The 24403-nt window shown below is 41.4% G+C and overlaps 1 protein-coding gene across 9 annotated transcripts in view; it reads right to left on the minus strand.

Annotated features, from left to right (window-relative positions):
• dlgap2a (discs, large (Drosophila) homolog-associated protein 2a) overlaps positions 1 to 24403 on the minus strand; it is an 894975-nt gene that overhangs the window by 443769 nt on the left and 426803 nt on the right. For all 9 annotated transcript variants that reach the window (XM_048531787.2, XM_048531786.2, XM_059645590.1 and 6 more), the window contains one exon: positions 16726 to 16758. In XM_048531787.2, the coding sequence (XP_048387744.1) occupies positions 16726 to 16758 (33 nt within the window). The remainder of the gene's footprint in view (positions 1 to 16725; positions 16759 to 24403) is intronic.

Here is a 24403-nt window from a genome sequence, read left to right on the forward strand (position 1 = left end):
TCCCAGCTGTTCCCAGTGCTGACATCATGGTGCTGTCAGAGGATTCATCTTCCTCCTCATTCAGGAGTAGAAGTCTGACTCTACAGCACTTCAGCCTGCCAGCTCGTTATGGCTGAGGGGCAGTCTTCTTTCTGCTGCTAACTTGCCATCCAGGGCCACGAGCAATCTGTCCCTTTCTGCCCAATCTATCATCATTAGTTTATGTGAGCCCTCAGCATTTGGGAATTAACAACCTGCCTCTCCAAAGGAAGTTGTGTACACACAGTCTAATCTGCTAGGTGCATGATCAAATTAACTGGTTTTTATGCTTCCCTATCTTAAATTCATGTATTTACCCCACATTGAATTTTCCCTCTATGCAAATATTACTCACCAACAAATTCATGATATTTCCCAAGAACGAATGAAGACAATAGATGCTACTCATCCTCAAGAGGTTTCTTTGATCTTTGTATTATTTTTTAACAAGCAGTTGCATTATACTTCTCGATGAAACATCTTAATTGTGGCAGAGTTTTTTGCCATCCATATGAGGATCAAATAGCAGCAATATAGTAGAAATAATTTGACTGGATTTTCTCCCCCAACAAGGATTGGAATAAGATAAATGTGGCCACATTAAAGACTTTCACTTAAGTAGGTCAATCAATTTGTAATACTAATGGTACATTACGCTATTGTAATAAGATGTTAGTCCTGGAAGACTTTTGTATGTCACATTATCTTACTCTATATGGCGTGATTCACTTTCACAGCGCTAAAAGAAATGAAAACATTTAGTCCATATTTTTGGTGCTTTACAAATATTCTGTGATTTTGTACAATTCATACATGTACATCAAGTGCAACTGAAAACTTTGAAAACACTTTCAATTCTGGTTAATAAATTGAGATGCTACAACTGAAAAACTTAGTGCAGGGTAAAGAACAGCAAACAGGAAGAACAGCAATTTACACTCGGGGTTTCGTTCTTCATTTTCACAACTCAAGCTGAAATATGAAAAAGTAAATGGCTTTCCTTTAACACACACATATTAAATCCCATTAAACCAGAAGTGACATGTCAAATATTGTAGAAAACAGAATACTCATGGTTTAAGATCAGTTTATACTGAGATGCTGAAGTTGGTGGAATAGATCATGCTGTCTGAAGCTTTTGACATTTACTGATCCATTCTTCCATTGGTATAAGCTTGAAGGTGAATTTAAAAAATTGCTAACATAAATATCAAGCCTGACAATTTGATATTTTTGGTGGAATTTCAAAGGTTTGGCTCTCATATTCCTCAGCAATAGCTAAGGTAACAGGAATGTGGAGTGAAACTCTGGCAAAAATAAATCTGCAAAACAGTGTTACTAAGAGTGACTTTAGCAGGAGTTCCATAGCTGTCCGTACTTGTACTGGATCTATTGTTTCTGAGCTGAGAGTAATTATAGTTCTTGCTCCCCTTAATTTCAAGCACTACTTGGAACAGCAGCAAACAACTGATCTGTCAGCGGAAACTAGTTATGGATCAAGAGACCACTGCTTATTTTCATGCCTTGTTATTGAACAATAACTGAATAATCAAATACTACTTGTTCAACTACAGTACTGCAAATCTGATGTCAAAATATTGCAGGAATTGCTTAGAGATGAATAATGTCTTCAACATATTATACATCTGTTTGTACCGATGGCATTTTTCATTAAATGTGATTAGTTCAACAATTCATCAGAAGTTAATTACACATTCTTTGGTCCAGTCACTGTATATATTATTTCTGCTGTTATCTTTCTCTCTGTGAAGTATATGACGTGCCAAGATTCTTCCTGCCTAATCATGAAGCTTTTTACTTGCAGTGCAAGAAAATCTAATTTGTCTCAGTGCCCTGGCAAAACTATGTCAGAAACATCGCTGGACAGCTTCCAGCTGAAATTATCATGAAGCTTTAAACATTATATATACATTTTATACTTTCACTAATTCTCTTTGCAGGAGCTGGTGGTCAGTCACAGAATTCACAGAATCACAAAATTTTTACAGAGCAGGAGGAGGCCATTTGGTACATTGTGTCTGCATCAGCTCTTCAAATGAGTATCATTACCTGGTGTCAGTCTCCTGCTCTGTCCACATTAGCTTGCAAACTATTTATATTCAATGCCCTCTTGAATACCTCAAGTGAACCTGCTTCCACCACATTTCCAGGCAGTACATTTCAAAGCCTCAATGTCTGCTGTGTGATTAAATGAAAATCTGGAGACTATGCACTGCCTCCTCTGTCCTCATGAGGTTGGAAACTGATTGGTAATTTGTTATGTCCCTGATGTTGGGAAGAATAAGCATTTTGTTCTCCATAATTGTAATGTATCCAACTGCTTTATACTAAATTGCCTCAATTTTACTAGCTCTGGTGCTTCAGAAGATTTGATTAGTAAGAATATTGGTGCCGTGTTGTTAGAATCTTTGATTATCTTTAGGTCTTGATTTACTTAGCTAATATTTACTACTTACTGTCTATTTTGTCTCTCCAAATTTCTTCAGCTATTTGCTGAAGATATTGTCTAATCCTGCAGGGTGACAACATAAGGGCAATGTCATCATATTGTTATTAACAGATGACATTAACTGTCACTACATGCTGTGAATGTGAATTTGATTAAAGCATTCAAACGTATAAATGTGTAGATACTTGATTTCAATTATGGAGCTATGAGCAGGCAATTGCAATAGGAGGAAGCTGCCAATGATCTTTGTAGAACAGGAATGAAAATAATGGGAAATATTGCTTGGGTTTGTTTATCTGGTTCATTACATTTTCTGCCTCTATCTAATTTCAACAGGAAGTTAACTGATGATACTCACTTGCACTGATCAAATCTTTAGTTGTGCTTTATTTAATTTTCATCTTTATTGCAATCACACACACGTCATGATAACTGTAGAATGGAAGATGTAGCATTTATATCCAATTACTTTTGCATGCACACATTGGAATATATAACAAGTACAACCCCAAAGTCTAATCTGGGAATAATTCTAGATGTTCTTTCATTTCCGATGGAACTCAGCGGGGAGTCCTTCTGCAGCTGGTGTTGTGAAGATGTCACCAAGTTGCAGCAACCATCTTTGAGTTAGCAAACATGTTGGATCTCTCTCAACAGTAACATAATTTCAGAGCATAGTGATCTTGAAAAGTATAATTTATGGCAGTAGTTCAAATATTTAGGATTAGGTTATAAGGTCAGACAGTCACAGAAGTGCAGACTCTTTCTTTTCATTCACTCCTGGGACCTAGGTGTTGATGGCTAGCCAGTATTTATTGCCCATCCCTAGTTGCCCTCGAGAAAGTGGTGGTGAGCTGCCTTCTGGAACCACTGCAGTTCATGTGCTGTAGGCGGACCCAAAATGACCAGAGGGAGGGAGTTCCAGGATCTTGACCCAGTGACAATGAAGGAATTGTGATACATTTCAAAATCAGGACGATGAGTGGCTTAGAAGGGAACTTGCAGATGGTGGTATTCTCATGTATCCGCTGCTCTTGTCCTTCTAGATGGAAGTGGTTATGTGTTTGGAAGGTGCTGTTGAAGGATCTTTGGTAAATTCCTGCAGTGCAATTTGTAGATAATACACATTGTTGCTACTAAGCATTGGAGGTGGAGGGAGTGGATGCTTGTGAATGTGGTGCCAATCAAGAAGGCTGCTTTGTCTTGGGCGATGTCAAGATTCTTGAGTGTTGTTGAAACTATATCCACCCAGGCAAGTGGGGAGTATTCCATCATACCCCTGACTTGTGCCTTGTAGATAGTGGACAGGCTTTGGTGAGTCCTGGAGTGAGTTACCCGCTGCAGTATTCTTAGCCTCTGGCTTGCTCATGTAGACACTGTGATTACAAAGCATTTACATCCAATTGAGTTTGTGGCCAATGGTAACCCCTAGGATATTGGTAGTGGGGATTCAATGATGGTAACATTATGAACGTCAAGGGGAAGTGGTTACATTGTCTCTTATTGGAGATGGCCATTTGTGTGGTGCAAATGTTACTTGCCACTTGTAACTTGGACATTGTCCAGATTCTGTTGCATTTGAACATGGACTGATTCAGCTTTTGAGGAGTCACAAATGATGCTGAAAATTGTGCAATCATCGGCGAACATCCCCACTTCTGACCTTATGATGGAAGTAAGGTCAGTGATGAGGCAGCTGAAGATGGCTGAACCTAAGACATTACCCTGAGGAACTCCTGAAGATGTGTCCTGGAACTGAGATGACTGACCTCCATTAACCATAGCCATCTTCCAATGAGCCAGGTATGACTCCAACCAGCAGAGAATCTGCACCATGATGCTCATTTATTCCAGTTTTGCTAGGGCTCCTTGACGACACACTCAGTAGAATACAGAATTGATGTCAAGGTTTGACAGCTTCACCTCACCTTTGGAATTCAGATCTTTTGTCATTGTTTGAACCAAGGCTGTCATGAGGTCAGGAGCTGAGTGGCCCAGGCAGACCCAACCCAAAATGGGCATCAGTGAACAGATTATTGTTGAGCAGGTGATGCTTGATAGCACTCTTGACGATAATACCTTCCATCGCTTTACTGATGATTGAGGGTAATCTGATTGGGCGATAATTGGCCTGGTTGGATTTATCCTGTCCTTTGTGTACAGGAAATACCTGGACAATTTTCCACATTGTCAAGTAGATGCCAGTGTTGTAACTGTACTGGAACATCTTGGTTAGGGGTATGGAAAGTTCTGGAGCACCAGTCTCCAGTACCAGAACCAGAATGTTGTCAGGTCTTTTCAGTATCCAGTGCATCCAAACAAAATATCATGTGCAGTGAACTGAATTGGCTGAAGTCTTATATCTGTGATGTTGGGGCCCACTGTTGGAGGTGAAGATGGATCATTCGCTCATAACTCATGGCTAATTTTGCTGTAAATGTTCCAGCCTTAAAATTTGCACTGATGTGTTGGGTTGGGTTCTTCTGTCAATGAGGATGGAAATATTTGTGGCGCCTCTTCCTCTTACAATGAGTTGATTAATTGCCCAGCACGATCCACAACAGAATGTGGCAGGACTGCAGAGATTAGATCTGATCTGTTGGTGTGGGTTTGCTAATCTTTATCTATCGCTTGTTACTTATGCTGCTTGCCACGTAAGTGGTTCAGTTTGCTAGCTTCACCAGTTTGATACCTCATTATTAGGTATGACTGGTGCTGCTCCTGGCATGCCCTCTTGCACTAGCCAAAGAACCAGCGCTGATTCCTTGGCTTGATGCTAATGGGTGAATGGGAGATATGCTAGGCCATAAAGTCCCAGATTGTGCTTCAGTACTATTCCTCTGTTGTTGGTGGTCCACAGCACTTCATGGATGCCCAGTCTCGAGTAGATAGATCTGTTCTAAGTCTGTCCATACAATGTGATCGTGAGACTTTATTTCCACAAGGACTGTGTGGTGGTCACTCTTACTGATATTGTCATGGACAGATTCATCTGCAGCCAGCAGATTGGTAAGGTTAAGGTCACGTATGTTTTCTCCTATTAATGGCTCACTCATCACCTTCTTCAGACCCAGTCTAGCAGCTATATCGTTCAGGACCCGAGCAGCTAGATCAAAAATGCTGTCGCTATGTCATGCCTTTTGGTGGACATTGAAATCCCCCAAAATATTTTGCACCCCTGTCACCTTCAGTGCTTCCTCCAACTGTTCAACATGAAGCAGTACTGATTCAAGACCTGAGGGAGAACAAGTACATGTTAATCAGCAGGAGGTTTCCCTGTCCGTGTTTAGCCTGAAACCATGAGACCTTCATAGGAACGAGAGTCAATGTTGAGGACTCCCAGGACAATCCCCGGCAACTGTATACCACTGTATCACCACTTCTGAACCTGTCCTGCCAGTGGGACAGAATGACATTGTCTATAAGGAATGATTCTGTGAATATGACGATGTCTGTGAGACAGTTCCCCAAATTTTATTATTAACCCCTAGATTGGTTCAATTTGGCTTTTTGTGAGGTATTGCATTTTGATACAACAAATAGGGGCAGGATGTATACGGTTAATGGTAGGCATAACATTGTAGGAAAGAGGGGTCTAGGGGCTCAGGTACAAAATTCTTTTAAGCTTGCATCACATATAGACAAGGTGATTAGAAAGGTGTTTAGTACACTTGCCTTCATTTCTCAGTCTTTTGAGTACAGGAGTTGGGAAGTCATGTTGGGGTTGTACAGGACATTGGTGAGGCCTCTTCTGGAATACCATGCCCATTTCTGGTTGCCCTGTTTTAGGAAGGATATTATTAAGCTTGAGACGGTTCTCAAGCTGGAACATAGGAGGTTGAGAGGTGACCTTGCAGAAGTTTGTGGTGGATGTCTTTTCCCGAGGATGGCGGATTTTAAGACCAGGGACATATTTTTAAGGTAAGACGAGAGAGATTTTAAAAAAGACATGAGGGGCAATTTTTTTACACAGAGGGTGGTTCGCGTGTGGAATGAACTTCCTGAGGAAGAGGTGTTTAAAAGACACTTGGATAAGTACATGAATTGGAAAGATTTGGAGGGATAGGGGCTAGAAGCAGGCAGGTGGGACTAGGGACAAAAAAAACTGAAGATGCTAGAATCCAAGGTAGACAAACAGGAGGCTGGAAGAACACAGCTGGCCAGCAGCATCTGGACGAAAGGAAAAAATCAACATTTAGGGTATTACTCTTCTTCAGGACTGGATGTGGGAGTAGGGGGATCTGCAGATAAAGCGGGGAGAGTGGGTGTAGTCTAAATGATGTTGATAGGTAGACACCGGTGGTAAGTACGATCTGGTTGGTCGATGGGAGGGATAAATCCGATAGGTGGCTGGAAAGAAGGGTCAGTAGTTGGAATGGAAGGGAGGAGCTGGGGCTGGAAAGGTAGCAGGGGATGGGTGGGAGATTTTTTTGAATTAGAGAGCACAGTGTTGAGTCCTCCAGGCTGTAGGGGGCCCAGGCGGAAGATGAGATTTGTTCTTCAAATTTGCACTTCAAGTTGCTGCAACACTGGAGTAGGCCAAGGATGGTCACGTTGCATGAGGAGTTGGGAGCGGAAGGAGTTGAAATGGGCGGTGACCGGGAGGGTAGGCTGGCCATGTTGGGCCAGGTGCAGATGCCTTGTCTATGTGTGGTCTCACCAATGAAGAGCAGACCACATCTGGAGCACTGGGTGCAATACATGAGGTTGGAGAAGTTGCAGGTGAAACTCTGTCTCTCTTGGAAGGACTGTTTCGAGCCCTGAATGGAGGTGAGGGAGCTGGTGTGTGGGCAGGTGTTACATCATTTACGGTTACAGGGGAAGTACCGGGGTGTGGTGGAGGTAGGATGGCAGGTAGGAGTGGTTGTTGGGGAGTGTGGCAAACAGGGGTGGGGAGTGGAAGATATTCCGGGTGGTGGGATCGAATTAGAGTAGGCGGAAGTATTTGAGGATAGTAAGTTGGATGCGGAGGCCGGTGGGGTGGAAAGTGAGGACAAGGGGGACCCTATCTTTATTATGTTTGGAGGATAGGTGGTTAAGAGCTATAGGGTGGGGAATGGAGGAGGCATGGTGGAGGGCTGTCTGGATGATAGAGGGGGAAAAGAGTGTTGTTTGAAAAAGTTGAGCATCCGGGATGCTTGGGAGTGGAACATCTCCTTGTCAGAGCAGATGTAACAGAGACAGAGGAATTAGGAAAATGGAATTGAGTTTTTGCAGGATACATGGTGGGAGGAAGCTCAGTTTGGGATTATGTTTGGCATGGGCTGGTTTGACCAAAGGGTCTGTTTCCATGCTGTATGGCTCTATGTTAGTTGGGATGCCTTTGCAGGGTGGACTGTTTTGTTTCTGCTGTTTTTTTTTCTGTTGCCTAGGTAGACACCAGGTGGTTTTATTTCTTTGTTGAGACTTTGATTTATTCAACTGAGTGGCTTACTCAGCTATTTCACAGGCCATTTGAGAGTCAACCACATTGTTGTGGGTCTGGAGTCACATGTAGGCCAGACCAAATGAGGATGGCAGATTTCCTTCTCTGAACAATCACTCCTCCAAACACAATAAAGAAACGGTCCCCCTTGTCATTAGTCAGCCAGATGGGTTTTTCCAACAATCGATAACGTTTTCATCATTGGACTCTTAATTCCAGATTTCTTAAAATTCAATTCCAACATCTGCCATGGTGGGATTCAAACCCAGGATTCCAGAACATTAGGTGTGTTTTTAGATTAATAGTCTAGTGATAATACCACACAGCCATTGTCTCCTGTTTAAAGGAAAATTATTACCTAGTGCCAATCTCCTGCTTTTTCCTCACACTGTTGTGCATAATTGTAGAAAAATAATAATCTAATACCTTTTTGAATTCCTCAATTGAACCTGCCTTCTACAAACTTGCAGGCATGTATTCCCTACTCTGAGTAATCGCTGAGTGATAAAGTACTTTCTCACATCACCCTTGCTTCTTTTGCAAATCACTTTTAACTCTATGCCTTCTCATTCCTGTTCATTTCATGAGCGGGAACAGTTTCTTCTTATCTACTCTGTCCAGCCCACCCATGATTTTGAAAAGCTCTATTGGATCTCCTTTCTGCTTTATTCGCTCCAAGGAAAACAGTTCCAACATTTTAAATCTATTCTCCTAACGTATGAAATTCTGTGAAAACTATTCTCATCTGTGGAATCATTCTTATAAACCACTTCTGCACTCACTCTAATTTACTCACATTAGTCCTGTAATATGGTGCCTAGAACTGTGCACAGGTTATAAATTAAGCCTCATTATTAACTCACTCATACACTCAGTTGCACAAAACAATGGTTAATCGAGCTATCCACACCAAGAAAGTTGCAGTTTCGATTTTGATCTGCACTGATGTAACTGCTGTCATCCAGAATGATGAAATGCTAGCAGCTTGGGCTAGTCTTACTTCCTGATCACAGAATTACTGCCGAAAACATCCAACAGTGAATTTTTGATGAGAGCGTTTGTATAAGGCATTGGTTCTGAAATGGCTAATGTTAGAGCCTGGATTAAACTCCATCCAATATGCTGACGTCATATACTTGTGGGTAGAGAAATGAGGAATCTAGCTTGAAATACCAATAGGAATAGTTCATATAACCTCAAAGTTTACAGATGATACCAAGTTCAGTGGGAGGGTGAACTGTAATGAGGATGCAGACATCCTTCAGTATGATCTGGACAGGTTGGATGAGTGGAAAATCAATGGCAGATGCAGTATAAATACGAGGGTTATTGTTTTTGGAAGGAAAATCAAGAAGGCAGATGACTATCTGAATGGCTGTAATTTGGGAGAGGGGAGTGTGCAGTGGGACCTGGGTGCCCTTGTTCACCAGCTGCTGAAGGTAAGCATGTAGGTGCAGCAGGCGGTAAAGAAGGCAAAATGGTATATTGGTCTTCATTGCAAGAGGCTTCAAGTACAGGAGCAGGGATGTGTTGTGGCAGTTCTGCAGGGCCTTGGTGAGGCTACACCTAGAATATCATGTGTAGTTTTGGTCTGCATTTCTGAGGAAGGATGCTTATGCTCTCGAGGGAGTGCAGTGAAGGTTTACCAGGCTGATTCTGGAGATGGCAGGATTGACGTATGAGGAGAGATTGACTAGGTTAGGATTGTTTTCGCTGGAGTTTCAGACTAATGAGGGGGGAATCTCATAGAGACTTATACAATTCTGACAGGACTGGACAGGGTAGATGCAGGAAGGATGTTCCCGATAGTGGGTTTGTCCAGAACCAGGGGTTACAGTCTGCGGATTCGGGGTCGACCATTTAGAATGTAGATGAGGCGACATTTCTTTACCCAAAGTGTAGTGAGCCTGTGGAATTCATTACCACAGGAAGTAGTTGATGCCAAATCATAGCACTTGGAGCGAATGGGATCAAAGGCTATGAGGAGAAATCAGGATTAGGCTATTCAGCTGGATGATCAGCCATGACTGTGATGAGAGGAAGAATAGGCTTAAAGGGTTGAATGGCCTCCTCCTGCTCCTATCTTCCATATTCAATATTACAATATAACTGATACCAGTTGCTACCATGCAGTAAACTATACCCTGCCTCTTCTCATCAACATTCATGAGTGGACATCCTCTGCCACTTTTACCCAAAGCCAAATAAGGATCAAAAGGCTCTTGTGGCACACTGGTAGTATCCCAAACTCTGAGCTAGAAGGACTGAGTTCAGACACCAGCTGCTGCACCACCTAGCTGGAAGAATTCTGTGCAGAATTCTGTAGAAAATATCTAGAAGGGAGGAATGGTAGCAGCATTCCACTCCAGCCACTAGCTGGTAGTTGTTGGTTCCAAACCATCTACAACAAGCTTAAGAATAAAAGTGTGAAGGCCTGTGAAGGCTCAAGTCAAAATGAGTAATCTTGGGAAAATGGCGGTGAAAGAACTACATCACAGGAAAGAGAAATAAGCTTCTGAATCAGAGCCAGATAAAGAACTTATTATAAAAGTGTATTAGAAGTTTAACAAGCTTGTCTTATATTCATATCCCCTTTTAATAAACTCCAACTTCATCAGTACATTATTAGGAACTCAATTCCCAGGTCACAGTTTCCTGCCAAGGTTCTCTCCTTTGTAACTGTATCCTTACAAATCAGAATATATTAGGAGGACTAACTAAAAGCTTGATCAAAGAGAGATTTGAGGAGGTCTCGAAAAGGAATAAAGAGAGAGTGGTTTTGGGAGTGAACTTCAGAGTTTAGGGCTTAGGTGACACAGCTATAAATTACACAACTAAAGAAGTGGAGGAGAGAGAAAAAGGTGAAGGCAGATGGATGCATAACTCCCAAATGAAAGTGAAGCTGCTGAGATAGTGGCAGAGCTTAATATTTGTTGCTGTCAACAGAAGAATGCCAGAAAAGTAGCTCTTGGGTTCAGATTCCTCGAGACACACTTCCACAGCACATCCAAGAATCTCAACGCATTTTAACACCACACTGCACACAGCCACTGCACAGGCATTATGGATTTAATTAAATTAAAAGTTACCCTGGGCTGCATGAATATTATTGTATGTCAGCTAAGAGGTACTGCGACACCGGTGCAGGTTTTGCATACAGTCTCAATAATGTCAAACACATTCCCTCAGAAACACGATATATTCCAAGGTAATCAGCTGAAACAAGGTCTTGCTGTGATGTGCAGAGAATTCCTGTCTAGTAAATGGTTTAGTTTCTTGTTCAGTTGACTCAATGAACATTGTAGACACAAAATATATTCACTGAACAGAAGAGAGAGAAAAGTGGCACAGATTTGGACTTATTGATGTCCCACATGATGACACTTTATTACTGGCTTGTTGAGAAGAAAGAGAACAGCCTTTATGCAGTAGTATTTACATTAAGAATGATGTGCATTGTTATCCCTCATTTTAGCCCAAATTTTTCTGAGCTGGGTTGACCAGGCATCCCTTGAAATGATAGTAAGTGTACCCCAATTCCAGGATTCTGAATTTCAGGAGTGCCTTTTAAGATTGCGGGTGTGGGTTGTGAGCCTGTACCTGAGTTTCCAGACACCATTGCCAGAAGAAGAATGTATTAGTTCCTTGTAATTTCAAAGGTGTAATGCAGTGCTTTCAAGAGTCATCATTTACAACACCTCAGAGGTAACATTAACCATAGTCTGCATGAGGAAATATTTTGACCTCATGCTCCCCACGCCAGACTAAGCCCCTACATTCATGTGCTATGACCCCTCATGTCAGGCTATAACCCACCATCCTCCTCCCACTGATCCTCAAACTCTCATGCCATGCTAAGGCACTTCAGGCCAATTCAACCACCATAATGTAGAGAAGCAATGAAACCTGTACTAGCAATAGACTGTGTTGAAGTTTTAAAAACAGTAATTTATTCACAGCTTTCCACATTCTTTAGAAAATAAAACTCCTTTTACAAAACAAAAGTTATCACAGCCTTACCAGACCTTGGGGTTGCTCCCTCATATGTGGACGACAGTTAGTGGTGGATTAATGTAATATTCACCATGCCACGGGTGAGTGAAGAGATTGAGAAGGACAATCATTCGTGGTAACCTCAGTTGGTTCAGGAACTGAACCCATGCTGTTTGTACCACTGTGACACAACCTAACCAACCTGCCAACTGAGCTAAACTACCCCCACCTTCCTTTTATTCCAAGCCAATAAAAGTATGAATCCTTTAAAATCTCAATTGCAGAATTGCAAACCCATGAAACCTACAAGAACACAACAAATACCTCCTAATTATTGTGTAAATAAACATTATGCAATTGTTACAACAGTTTAGAGGGCCAGAACCATCAATGAAAGCAATATTTTCACTGAGGCTCAACTGCTTCAACAGTGTAATGTATTTCTAGGCCTTGATCCAAGTCTCATTGCGAGGGTATAGCTTGGCATTTGAGCATGCACAGATATCAGATGGGTGAATGGAGGAGCATGAGATGGCAGAGATGGGTTATCAAGAGCGTAGGAGACATGGCTGTACAGGAGTGGTGGGATTTGAGGGCCGAGTGCTCGAGGTTCTTGCTATTTTTTATTATAACTGGAGTAAGATCCATGTCACTGAGCCAGGCCTTTTGAATAGGCCACAGCACCTGTTGGCCACTGTTCTTGCCTCCACTTCCTTCACAGGACCAAATGCAGCCAACATCCAGTCCATAACAATGAAGACTGCATCTCCAGAGCCACTTTCGCCTGAAATGGGCACACAAAGTTGGAAATTACCCCAGCTTTCACAACCTGCTTTAAGGATGAAAATCTAGCATTTAATGTCAAAAAACTGAAACAGTTAATTAAAGTCTTCCAGAAATAAAGGACAAGGAGTATCAGTTGCCCTCTAAAGTAATGGCTTATGTTAGAACTTAGAATGTATGACAGCAAGAATTATTCCTCCTTTAATAAGATAAAACAAAAGTCTAATCGTATTGCAGTATTGTGTTAATAAGGCAAGACACAAATTAAGAAGTGTGAAATACTGGAAAGACACAGGAAAGGCACTATCTAATAGAGAAGATTAGGTCAGCATTTTAGATGTGACTTTTCGTCAAAACTTTTCTATTAGGTCATGCACTTAAACACAAGCTTATCTTTTTCCTTGACTTGCTATGCTTCCGGACTCTTCTGATTTTATATCTCAAGTAAAAATTGTGCTTCCATCTTTCATTTTTGCTTGTAACTTACAAAAATGTTTTAAAGATAGGTAGAGAATGAGCAGGAAACTTTTGATTGATACAGCCATCCTCTGAAGTCTTACAACAACAGCACCCTTACATAGACAAAAGACACTGCATGAGGCACTTTTGCCTTCCATACATGGAGCGGTCATCAGGCACAGCAGATCACCAACCTGTTACAGAGCCAGTCTATCTTGGAATGTCTAACATATTTCATAGAGCATGGGCGATTCGGTCTGGTGGATTACAGCTCATGAAGGGCAAGTTAAAATTTACCCTAGAAACGAAGATTTCTTTTATATATAGAAAACATATATAATATATACTCAAGAAAAAAAACAAGAACTAAAAGCTTATTTAATGATGATCATGTAACCATGTCAATTGTTGTTAAACCTGGTTTGGTTTATGCATGTCCTCACCTGGTCGGATCTACATGTGACTCCAGATTCACAGCAATTTGGTTGACTCTCAGATACCCTCTGGGCAACTAAGGACAGACAATAATTGCTGGCCTAGCCAACAAAAGCTCACATCCCATGAATAAATAACAAAAAATCAGGGTTCTACACAGAAAATGGCTCACGTTTCTCGATTTTATATGTTAATTTCTTTCCCCGTTATGAACTGTCTTCTTAAATAATCTCTTCTGTCCCTGACACAGTTACATTCACAACTGTTAGGAGTTCATAGGATTCATTTTACTAAAACTCAGATCATTTAAGCAGTGGCTTTTGCTTCTTTTCTTACTTCCCTGCATAGACAAGACCCCAAGAATCTCCACAAATTGCCCTTGCTCAAGGACTAACCCCGTATCCTTAATAACTTCTCTTCCATTTCCCTTTTCCATGATATCCCACTTTTTTCCTGCCTTGACCTCCATTCCCACCAAAAATGTTAACCACTGAATTTCACTTCATGGCTCTCACTTTAGCAGACAATTGCTCTGCTTCCCCTTTCAAGATGTTATCCCACTGTACGCCTTTAAAAAAAAGTACAGTACAGCCTACTTAACTGTCATTGCAACAATAGCTTGCACTTATATAGCATGGGTTAACCTAGTGAAATGCCCACAGTATTTCACAGAGGTAACATTCAAATAAAATTTGACACAGAGCCTCTTAAAGGGTATTTGGATAGGTGACCAAAAACTTGATCGAAGAGGTGTTTTTTAAGAAGGGAAGTGGCGGAGGTGAGGGGAGGGTGTGGGAGAGCACAGGAGAGAGACAGAGAGAGTGAGAGAGAGCGAGAGAGAGAGAGAGAGAGAGAGAGTTGAAGGATTATTGATGGCGACAGGGAATTGCAGAGCTTAGGACTTTGGTAATTGATCACACAGCTATCAATAGATGAGAAAATATCAGAGATGTGAATAAGACCAGAAATTGAGTAATGTAGAGGTCTCAGAGAGTTGTAGGACTGTAGGAACTTGTGGAAATAAGAAGGGGTGAGGCAATTGGGGGGGGGGGGTCTTTAAAAATAAGGTTCAGAGCTCTAAAATTAACGTTTTGTTGAATCAGAAGTCATTGTGGTTCAGTGAGCACAGGGATGATAGGTGATTGAGAATTTGTATGAATTTTTATATGGGTAATAGAGGTTTGGATGAGCCTATAATCATGAATGGCCAGATGAGTGGCTAGTTAGGAGAGTTGGATATGGGTTTTGTTCGATGAGATGAAGTAGGGGATGAGAGGGGTGATAGCAGAGAGCTGGATGTCAGTGCTGTTGGTCATAGAAAGGATATGGGGTCAGAAGTTACCACAGGACTGTGAACAGTCTAGTTTAGCCTCAGTCAGTGTTCAAGAAGGATGCAGAATCAATGTGTGTGAGGCAGACTGCATTGGTCCACCTCGACTTCTCTTTGACATCATCAATCCCATGCTCCTTCAATAATGTTCTTTGCTTGTCCAGCTCAGTGGGCTGCCCTTGCCCAGTTCCATTCTTGCTCATCCATTCACAATCAAGTCATCTGCAGCAATCATTGTCTTCTTAGCTGTGAAGCAGTGCCTCCAGAGTGCCCTCGAGATCGACCAGTGGCTGCTCTCTCTATTAGGGGCTGCTCTTTCTTCTTTCTCATCTCTATGCTGCCCCTGGAAAATATCATCCCAGGACATGGGAGCACATTCAAACTAGCTCACTAGTACCTGTCTTGCACACTCCATTGAATCTGGATAAAAATTTCCAAAACGTAGAGCAGAAAAATAAGAATCTGAAGTCTGTAATTAGGGAAGCAGCAGAATACAACGAGAAATCAGACGCGGTAGGACTGAAGCTCAGAAAGCAATAGGACACAGGAATAAAATTCTGGATGAATTAGATCTATTCTGAGTGCAGCTGCGGAAGGTAGCATCAGAGATAACAAGTCTGGAGGCGTTGAAAGTTTGGGTCAGAGTTCTGGCAATGAGTGGGAAGGAGAGAGATGAAGGCTGTAATGGAGGTGGATTTAAGAAATCTTGATATATTGACTGGAGACAAAGTTTAAAAATCAGCTCGTGATCAAAAAGATCCCCAGAGTTGTGTGCAGCTGTTGAGATCATACCATATACACAGCTGAGAAAAGCAACCGAATTTTTGGCAGCGGCCAAACAAACTGAATTAAGCTTTAAAAATGTCATACTCCGGAGCCTCACATTTTGTTGTCTTGGAATCTCCAGCATCTGCAGTTCCCATTATCTCTGATACTCCCGAGCCTGATGTCCGTATATTTTTCTTATGGCTATAAGTCGTAAAAAAATTATAATACACCAAGACTGCCTCCCAATCCACAAAACACATGCTCTGAACAAAATATATGACCAGTAGTAATGTCTGATTACAATTAAATCTCTCATTAGTCTGACCACTATTACAGGTCATTCTAAATTATACTGCACTACAGTTGTACAAAAAGATCCGCTACAATGGATCTATGCATACTGAGATATATTGGTGCAACCAGGGGCAAAATAATGAAAACTCAGGTTTTCAAACAATGTTTGTGAGTTTTCTTTATTTGTTTAATTTGGATAGATTATAACAAAAATCATTACACTAATTTTGTAAGAATCAACAACTTTTCTGTTCATTATTTCATTCAAGTGAAACAATATGAGTTAGTGCCACAACTGTTCAAGCAGATTACCACTGAAATGCAATGATTAATAGTGTTTCAAATAATTTGTTTATATTTCAAGAGTAAAAGAATACACAGTATAGTTTTCACCTCTCTCCCAATGCATTTAATTACATTTTAAGACCTAGTTTGTAATCAGGTTTCAACAAACCTTCTTCAGTCTCTGAATGAAAGCAGATATTGGATGAGATGCTTGAGCGTAACCAGGCCTTTACCATATACGGGGAAAATTCTCATACTCATAAACTCAGACTGATGCAAACAGGGAAAACTTATGATGTCATACAGAGGTATGGTATCCCTCAAAAGTGAAGAACAAAGTTTTTTGTTTAAAAAGTTTAGCCAGTTATCCAGTCATATAAAACTAGATAATAATTTTTCAAAAATCTGACAAAGCATTATAAACAGTGCCAAGACTGAAAAGTGATAAAAAGTAGGATCACTCACCTTCTGGCTCACCACACAAGTTACACTGTGATTCTGCAACAGAAAAGATGAAAAGAAACACCTATTACCATTTTAGTTCTCATTGGGCATTAGCAACACATAAGCGAACAGATAGAAATGAGTGAACCAAGTTAACATTGTTCTTTATTCTGTCAACACTGTACATAGAATCATACAGCATCAATGCAAGTAACCAGACATCCCAATCTGACCTTGTCCCATGTGCCAGCATTTGGCCCATGTCCCTCTAAACTCTTCATATTCGTATACCCATTCAAATGATTTTTAAATGTTGTATCTGTACCTGGCTCCCGCACTTCCTCTGGCAGCTCGTTCTATACATGCAACACCCACTGCTTGAAAAAGTTACCCCTCAGGTCCTTTTTGAAATTTTTCCTTTCTCATCTTAAACCTATGCCTCTAGTTTTGCCCCATCCTAGGCAAAAGACCTTGGCTATTCACCCTATCCATGCCCCTTATGATTTTATAAACCTTTATATGGTCACCCCTTAGTCTCCGCCACTCCAGGGAAAAAAACCTCAGCCTATTCAGCCTCTCCCTACAACGCATACCCTTTAGTCCCGGCAACTTCCTTGTAAATGTTTTCTGCATCTTCTATAGTTTAACAACGTCTTTTCTATAGAAGGGCAACCAGAACACAACACAGTATTCTAAAAGTGGCCTCACTAATGTTCTGTACAGCTGCAACAAGGCATCCCAACACCTATACTCAATATTCTGACCGATGAAGGAAAGCATGCCAAAAACTTTCTTTGCTACCCCGTCTACCTGCTGTTCAGCTTTCAAGGAACTATGCACCTGCACCCCTAGGTCTCTTTGTTTGGCAACATTTCCAAGGGACCTACCATCAACTGTATAAGTCATGCCCTGGTTTGCCTTACTAAAACGCAACACTTCACATTTATCTAAATTAAACTCCATCCGCCACACTTTGCACCCCTCCCCGTTGAAATATAAATTCTATTGTAACTGTGTGTCTTAGAAAGCAATACAGCCAGCAGATTGTACACTCTCCAATTTATCTTCACTTCTGTATTAAAAGAAATGTTATAATTGTACTTAGTCATTTTGGAAGTATGGAGATTTACCACATTTTGCAGACAATCATATTGTCTGAATAAATCCTAAACCAATTTTGCACGTTGTTATTTATATATGTACAGATTTATTTTAATTGATAGTGTCTATTTTGAAGTCTAATTGATAGAAAGGCTTGTTGGGCTGGACATAAGCCTTTTTGAGAAGCTTATTATGGGGATGTAAATTCAAAGTGAAATTTATTCAAAGTCAGGTGCAAGTATTAGGACATGGACGCAAAGGAGGGAAATGGCCAGCCTTACACACAGACTGTTGGAATCATTCAGATGAGAGATTTGAGAAAGAAGATGTATAATTGTTATATCAATCAGAGACAAATAATTTCTTCAGGTTAACTCTGTAACAGAAAGCTGGTAAGGTCAGATGCCCAGTTTGAAGAAAGAAAACTTGTGAAGAGTACAAGATCATAAGATCACTTGAAGATATCTTGATCCCAGAAATTTATCCCAGAAATTATGCTGCAGCTGTACAAGACTCTGGTGTGGCCGCACTTGGAGTATTGTGTACAGTTCTGGTCACCGCATTATAAGAAGGATGTGGAAGCTTTGGAAAGGGTGCAGAGGAGATTTACTAGGATGTTGCCTGGTACGGAGAGAAGGTCTTACGAGGAAAGGCTGAGGGACTTGAGGCTGTTTTCATTAGACAGAAGAAGGTTGAGAGGTGACTTAATTGAAACATATAAAATAATCAGAGGGTTAGATAGGGTGGATAGGGAGAGCCTTTTTCCTAGGATGGTGACGGCAAGCACGAGGGGGCATAGCTTTAAATTGAGGGGTGAAAGATATAGGACAGATGTCAGAGGTGGTTTCTTTACTCAGACAGTAGTGAGGGAATGGAACGCTTTGCCTGCAACGGTAGTAGATTTGACAACTTTAGGTACATTTAAGTCGTCATTTTTAATAAGCATATGGATGTACATGGAATAGTGTAGGTTAGATGGGCTTCAGATCGGTATGACAGGTCGGCACAACATCAAGGGCCGAAGGGCCTGTACTGTGCTGTAATGTTCTATGTTCTATGTTCTATCAATTAATAATACTCAAAGGGCTGACTGAAGGAATTTAAGTTAAACAATCACAGGAAGATTGGAGGAAGATGAGATCCTGATAAAGCTGGGAGGAACTTGGGGTTTTAAACGTAACAGTAAATTACTGTGGAGACTGGAGTGCAATGCAGAAACTTGGTATGAGATTTTCAGTTAAGAAGTTAATGAGAAATATCTCTTCTGTAATTTAGTGTATTCAGTACCAGAAAATTGATGTTCAATCAAAGGGAATTTTAGTTTGTTACAGTGAAAGTATGGAAACCTTGCCCTCTTGTTATGCTATCTATTGGGAAGTTCATGGCTAGAAAATTGTGGGGTAGGGCATGCACCACTTGTGTTCCCTGAAGAACAGTCAACAGATCAGAAAGAAATCTGCTCCACAGCTATAATGCACTCAGTAGTGTCTGCTAAGGTAAGCTGTTGGAAGAGATCTGAAGGGTTCTGGAGTAAGATAAACAGGAGTTTTGGGTACATATTGTTTGCCCATCTTGGGAAGATGGGGAACAGGGGATTGGGGGATCTTGAAGGAGAGGGGATGTAGAAAAGAAGGGAGTTACTATCATTTTTGGGGATGGACAGCAAGTAAACCGTGCCCTCCAACGATAATAGGCACTTCTATTCTGCCATTTGAAAAACATTTTGAAAAATATGGCTGCCGACTCACACCTGGCTTCCCATTTAAACCAGGTTTTGGCACGGCATGGCAATATTGGAATCACAAACTTGATTGACATTTATTAATTATTTATTTGCATATCTCAAGTGGGTTGCTGATTTCAGCAGCCACCCACCCCCCTCTATTATCATAAACCAAGGAAGGGTCACCAGACCCGAAATGTTAATTCTGATTTTTTTCTTCACAGATGCTGCCAGACCTACTGAGCTTTTGCAGCAACTTTGTTTTTGTTCCCTCTGTTATCAAGGTGAGATCAAGGTGACAAGAAAGGTGGTGGGTTGGCCACCTGTTCTACTTTAAGTGCTCATCCACTGAAAATACACGAGGACAGTGTCGAATATAATGTACCAGTCTATTACAATGCTGCAGCTACATATTCTAATGCATGAGAAGCGTTCTCTTAAGGTTTACATGCGGGTTCAGTTGGCAGTTAGGAAGGCAAATGTAATTCTTGCATTCATTTTGAGAGGGCTAAATACTTGAGCAGAGATGTACTGCTGAAGAAGTGTAAGACTTTGGTCAGACAGCATTTGGAATATTTCAAGCAGTTTTGGGTCATGCATCTAGGGAAGGATATCCTGGCATTTGGGGGGGGTGGTGGTGGGGTGGGGGTGGCGGTGTTGTCCAGAGGAGGTTTACAAAAATTCCGGAGGATGAGGGGCTTGCCATTTGAAGAGTGATTGAGGTCTTTGGGCCTGCACTCAATGGAGTTTAGAAAGGCGAAGGGAGATCTGATTGAAACTTACAGAATACTGAAAGGCCTAGACAGACGAGACATAGAGATGAAGTTTCCACTGGTAAGACAGACTAGGACACAAAGGCGTTGCATCAGCATGTAGAAATGATCTTCTAGAGTGGGGAATTTCTGAAGAAGGGTCGAGGCCTGAAACATCAGCTTTCCTGCTCCTATGATGCTGCTTAGCTTGCTGTGTTCATCCAGCTCCACACCTTGTTATCTCAGATTCTCCAGCATCGGCAGTTCCTACTATCTCTGAGGAGAAACTTCCTCAGCCAGAAGGAGTGGTGAATCTGTGAAACTTATTCCTCCAGGTTACAGACAGAAGGCTGTGCTGTCCAGGCTTTTGAGTATATTTAAGACAGACATAGACAGGTTCTTCATGAGTACAGGGGATCAAAGGCTACAGGGAGAAGGCAGGAGAATGGGATTGAGAAATATTAGCTGCACTCAAATGGCAGAGCAGGCTTGACAGACCGAATGGCCTAATTCTGCTCCTATGTCTTACGGTCTTATGGTCATTCTCCTTTGAGATCATAAATTGTCCTATTATTCCGCTGTACAAAAGTTAAAGAGCATAACTAAAGGAATTTCAAAATTAATCCCCACGTCCACCACCCCTTCCCGCACTTCCCATATTCCTAAGGTAGAAACAAGAGCCATTTTATCTCCTGAGCTTCATTTAAAATTGTCTGCATTGGTATCTGTCTGTAACCTGGAGAAATTACCTGCGGCTGCATTGTAAAATCAGCTCGGACACCAATGTCACCAGACATACAAAGGAACAGTGATAACAAAGTGTGAAGCTGGATGAACACAGCAGGCCAAGCAGCATCTCAGGAGCACAAAAGCTGACGTTTCGGGCCTAGACCCTTCATCAGGAGCAAAGGTACAAAGGAACAGTCCCTGGTATTAGGTTGGTGCTGGGTGAGGAGCAGATTTCCAGGGTTGACATGGATAGCATGCAGAGGAACAGTCGAGGCTGTATCAGCCCATTGGCTTGTTGCAAAGTTTTGAGAAACTCTCCCATTCCTCCTGAAGTTATTCTATTTTAAATTTAACTTTGCCTCATCTGTCACTTTGATGTCACTTGTCAAAGTTTGCATCTGGTACTCTGCAAGATTTCCACAAATTGAAGAATATTGCACAATGCTGATTTTGCTGTCAGGCTCCAACTTCCACATGTTAATCAGGTCTTGTTAACCTGCGGCAGATAATCTCCACTCTGACAAAATTCTAGGTGCCATTCCAAGCCTTTGCATACACCCCACCCCACCCCACCCTCCACGCCAGCCAGGCCAGATTAAAAATGAAGACCAGAGATTTAATTTTATTCACTATTACCACCATCACCTTATAAGGAAAGTCAGTGGCTGGCATTTCATGCCTGTGTTTTACTGCTTAGCATTGAAAAGACAGCAAAAATTATTTTTAACATCATTGACTTTAGTTATTTGCAGCCTAAATGAGCATAATAATCAATTTCATAGAATTACATAAAAGATACAGCTCAGAAACAGACAATTCTTCTCATCATTTATGCTCTACTTTGAGCCTCCTCCCTTCCCTTCTCATCTAACTAATCCAGCGTAACAATTTGCTCATTTTTCCCTGATTTGCATATTCAACTTTCCCTTAAATTTATGTGTACTATTTATCTGTACTATTCCCTGTGGTAGTGAGTTCCACATTCTCAGTAAAAGAGTAAAAGAGTTCCTCCTGAATATTTAATTTTCTTGGCGTCTATCGTGTATTAATAATCCCATCAGTGGAACGAATCTTCCTGTCCACTCCGTCAAAACATTTCAGAATTTTAAATATTTTGATTTTGTCATTCCTCTACCTTTTCTCAACAGGAAACAGGCTCAGCCTGTTCTCCCACTAGATAGTTGTGATTTTGTCATTCTGGCACCATCTTTGTAAATCTGCGTTTTTGTATTCTCTCCAATACCTCTATATTCTTTAAAATAGTATGGAGGCCAGAATACTGCACAATAGCCCAGGTGCGGTCTAACCAAAATGATCAAAATTTTAACCAAAAATTGCAGACTGAATAAGGCTAATACCCTGTAACTGCAGCGGGGCAGAATTAACTTGTTCTGGGTAGAGGCATGAGATAAAGTACAAGTTGCTTTTCTGCTCCTTCATTTTTACAAAATAGAAGAGTTCCAGATTTCTAAAAGGAGATTCAGATCTAGGCTCCTTTAGAAATGTGGAGGGATACTTCCATTCTGACTGGTACCTTTTAGCCTGGAACATTTGAGGGAAGGCAATCTGCACCCCCTTTTTCACAGCAGTCAGTTTCCACATTTTGTAATTTAGTGGCTCTGCATCACCGGCAGCTTCTTTAACGACTTGTGGTTGGGGGTGGTGTGTTGCTATAGACCACATGTCAGGTCAAGGCCTCAGCTAGGTGCGGCTGGGAGTGTGTGAGTTATGTCTGGGATCATTTGGACAGTACTCGGTGTTTGACTAGGTTTTTTAATTTGTCTAATGTTTCCTGAGTAGCTATTTATTTAACCTCAGAGGAACTCCTCTGAATTTACTAATTTATATGGATACTTTCAGAGGGTTACAGAAACAGGGGAGCCTTGCAGAATCTTCCATTTGTAGGGTAGTTCATTCAGAGGCTGCTATGCTCGGGATTTCTGCAGGGAGCTTCATGTGCAACTCCCACCTATATTGAAATAACAATGGAATGGTAAGTGGAAAATCTGGATCTAAGTCATCCACTTGCTGCTGTTTACCTGCCCACTGATGTGTTTTCTTGGATGGTTCAGGAACATGCAGTGGGAAGCGTTATGCATAAATGTAAATTGCGTATAGATTTGCCCTATAAATCTTGAAGGATGCTGTAATAACTCAAGAAGGCTGACTGGAAAGGAGCATCCCTGGGTCTGGTCAATTTTTTTTAAATTAGTGATTGTCCATGAAGATTGGAGGGGTTTTCAGAGGCACAATATCAGTTGAACGTAGCAGCGATTTTTCACAGAGCAAGATACAACAGGAGCATTTTCTGGGGGGAGAACATGTTGCTGTACTGCACCAGACTAGCCCAAGCTCTCACATACACCATGTGTCAACAGCAGCTGCCCAGAGTATCACCCGCAATGTCATTTCCTGTGGATGAGTGAGACACAATATCACTGCAGGATGAGGATGATACGTGGCATTGTCACCAAACTAGACAAATATTGAAGCAGGACGTCTGATGCGAGGGAGTGGGTAGTCATCAAGGTGACAGCGGTGCTGAAGTTTTATGTAACTAGATGCCTCGAAGAACAAAGGAGAGAACAGCACAGGTACAGGCCTTCAGCCCATCAAGCCTGCATCAATGCATGATGTCTTTCTAAACTAAAACTCTTTTGCTTCTATGTGGTCCATATCCCTCTCTTCCCTGCCTATTCACATGTCTGCCAGGATGCTTCTTAAATGTTGCTATTGTACCTGCTTGCAGTGAATTTGAGGCCTTTGTCACCCACTGTGCAAAGAACTTGCCTCTCATATCTCCTTTAAACTTTCCTCCTTTTACCTTAAAGGTATGTCCCTCATGATTGTTATTTCTACTCTGGGAAAAAGACTCTCAATATCCAATCTTAAACAGGCCTCTAATAATTTTGTCAACTTCTGCCAGGTCTCCCCTCAGCCTCCAAAGTTCAAGTGAGAACTGTTCTGAGGAAGGGTCACTGGAGCTGAAATGTTATCTCTGATTTCTCTCCACAGATACTGCCAGGCCAGCTGACCTTTTAAAGCAATTTCTGTTTGTGTTTCTAACATCTGCTCAACAATTTCTGTATCCTCTTTGAAGCTTCCATCTCCTTTTTACAGTGTGGCGACCAGAACTGGACACAATATTCCAATTGTGGCCTATGTAAGTCTCTATACAGCTACAAAATAACTTGCCAATTTTTGAACTCTATCCCAGACTGATTAAGGCAAGTACACCATGTGACTTCTTGACTGCCTTATCCATTTGTGTTACCGCTTTCAGGCGACTACGGACCTGCACACCCAAATTCTTCTGTCTGTTAATGCTTCTAAGGGTTCTGCCATTTACTGTGTTCTGCACATTTGGAATAGCCAAGAGCTGGGAGAGCATCAG

Source organism: Stegostoma tigrinum, chromosome 4, assembly GCF_030684315.1.
Source record: "Stegostoma tigrinum isolate sSteTig4 chromosome 4, sSteTig4.hap1, whole genome shotgun sequence".
NCBI classification, from domain to species: Eukaryota; Metazoa; Chordata; class Chondrichthyes; order Orectolobiformes; family Stegostomatidae; genus Stegostoma; species Stegostoma tigrinum.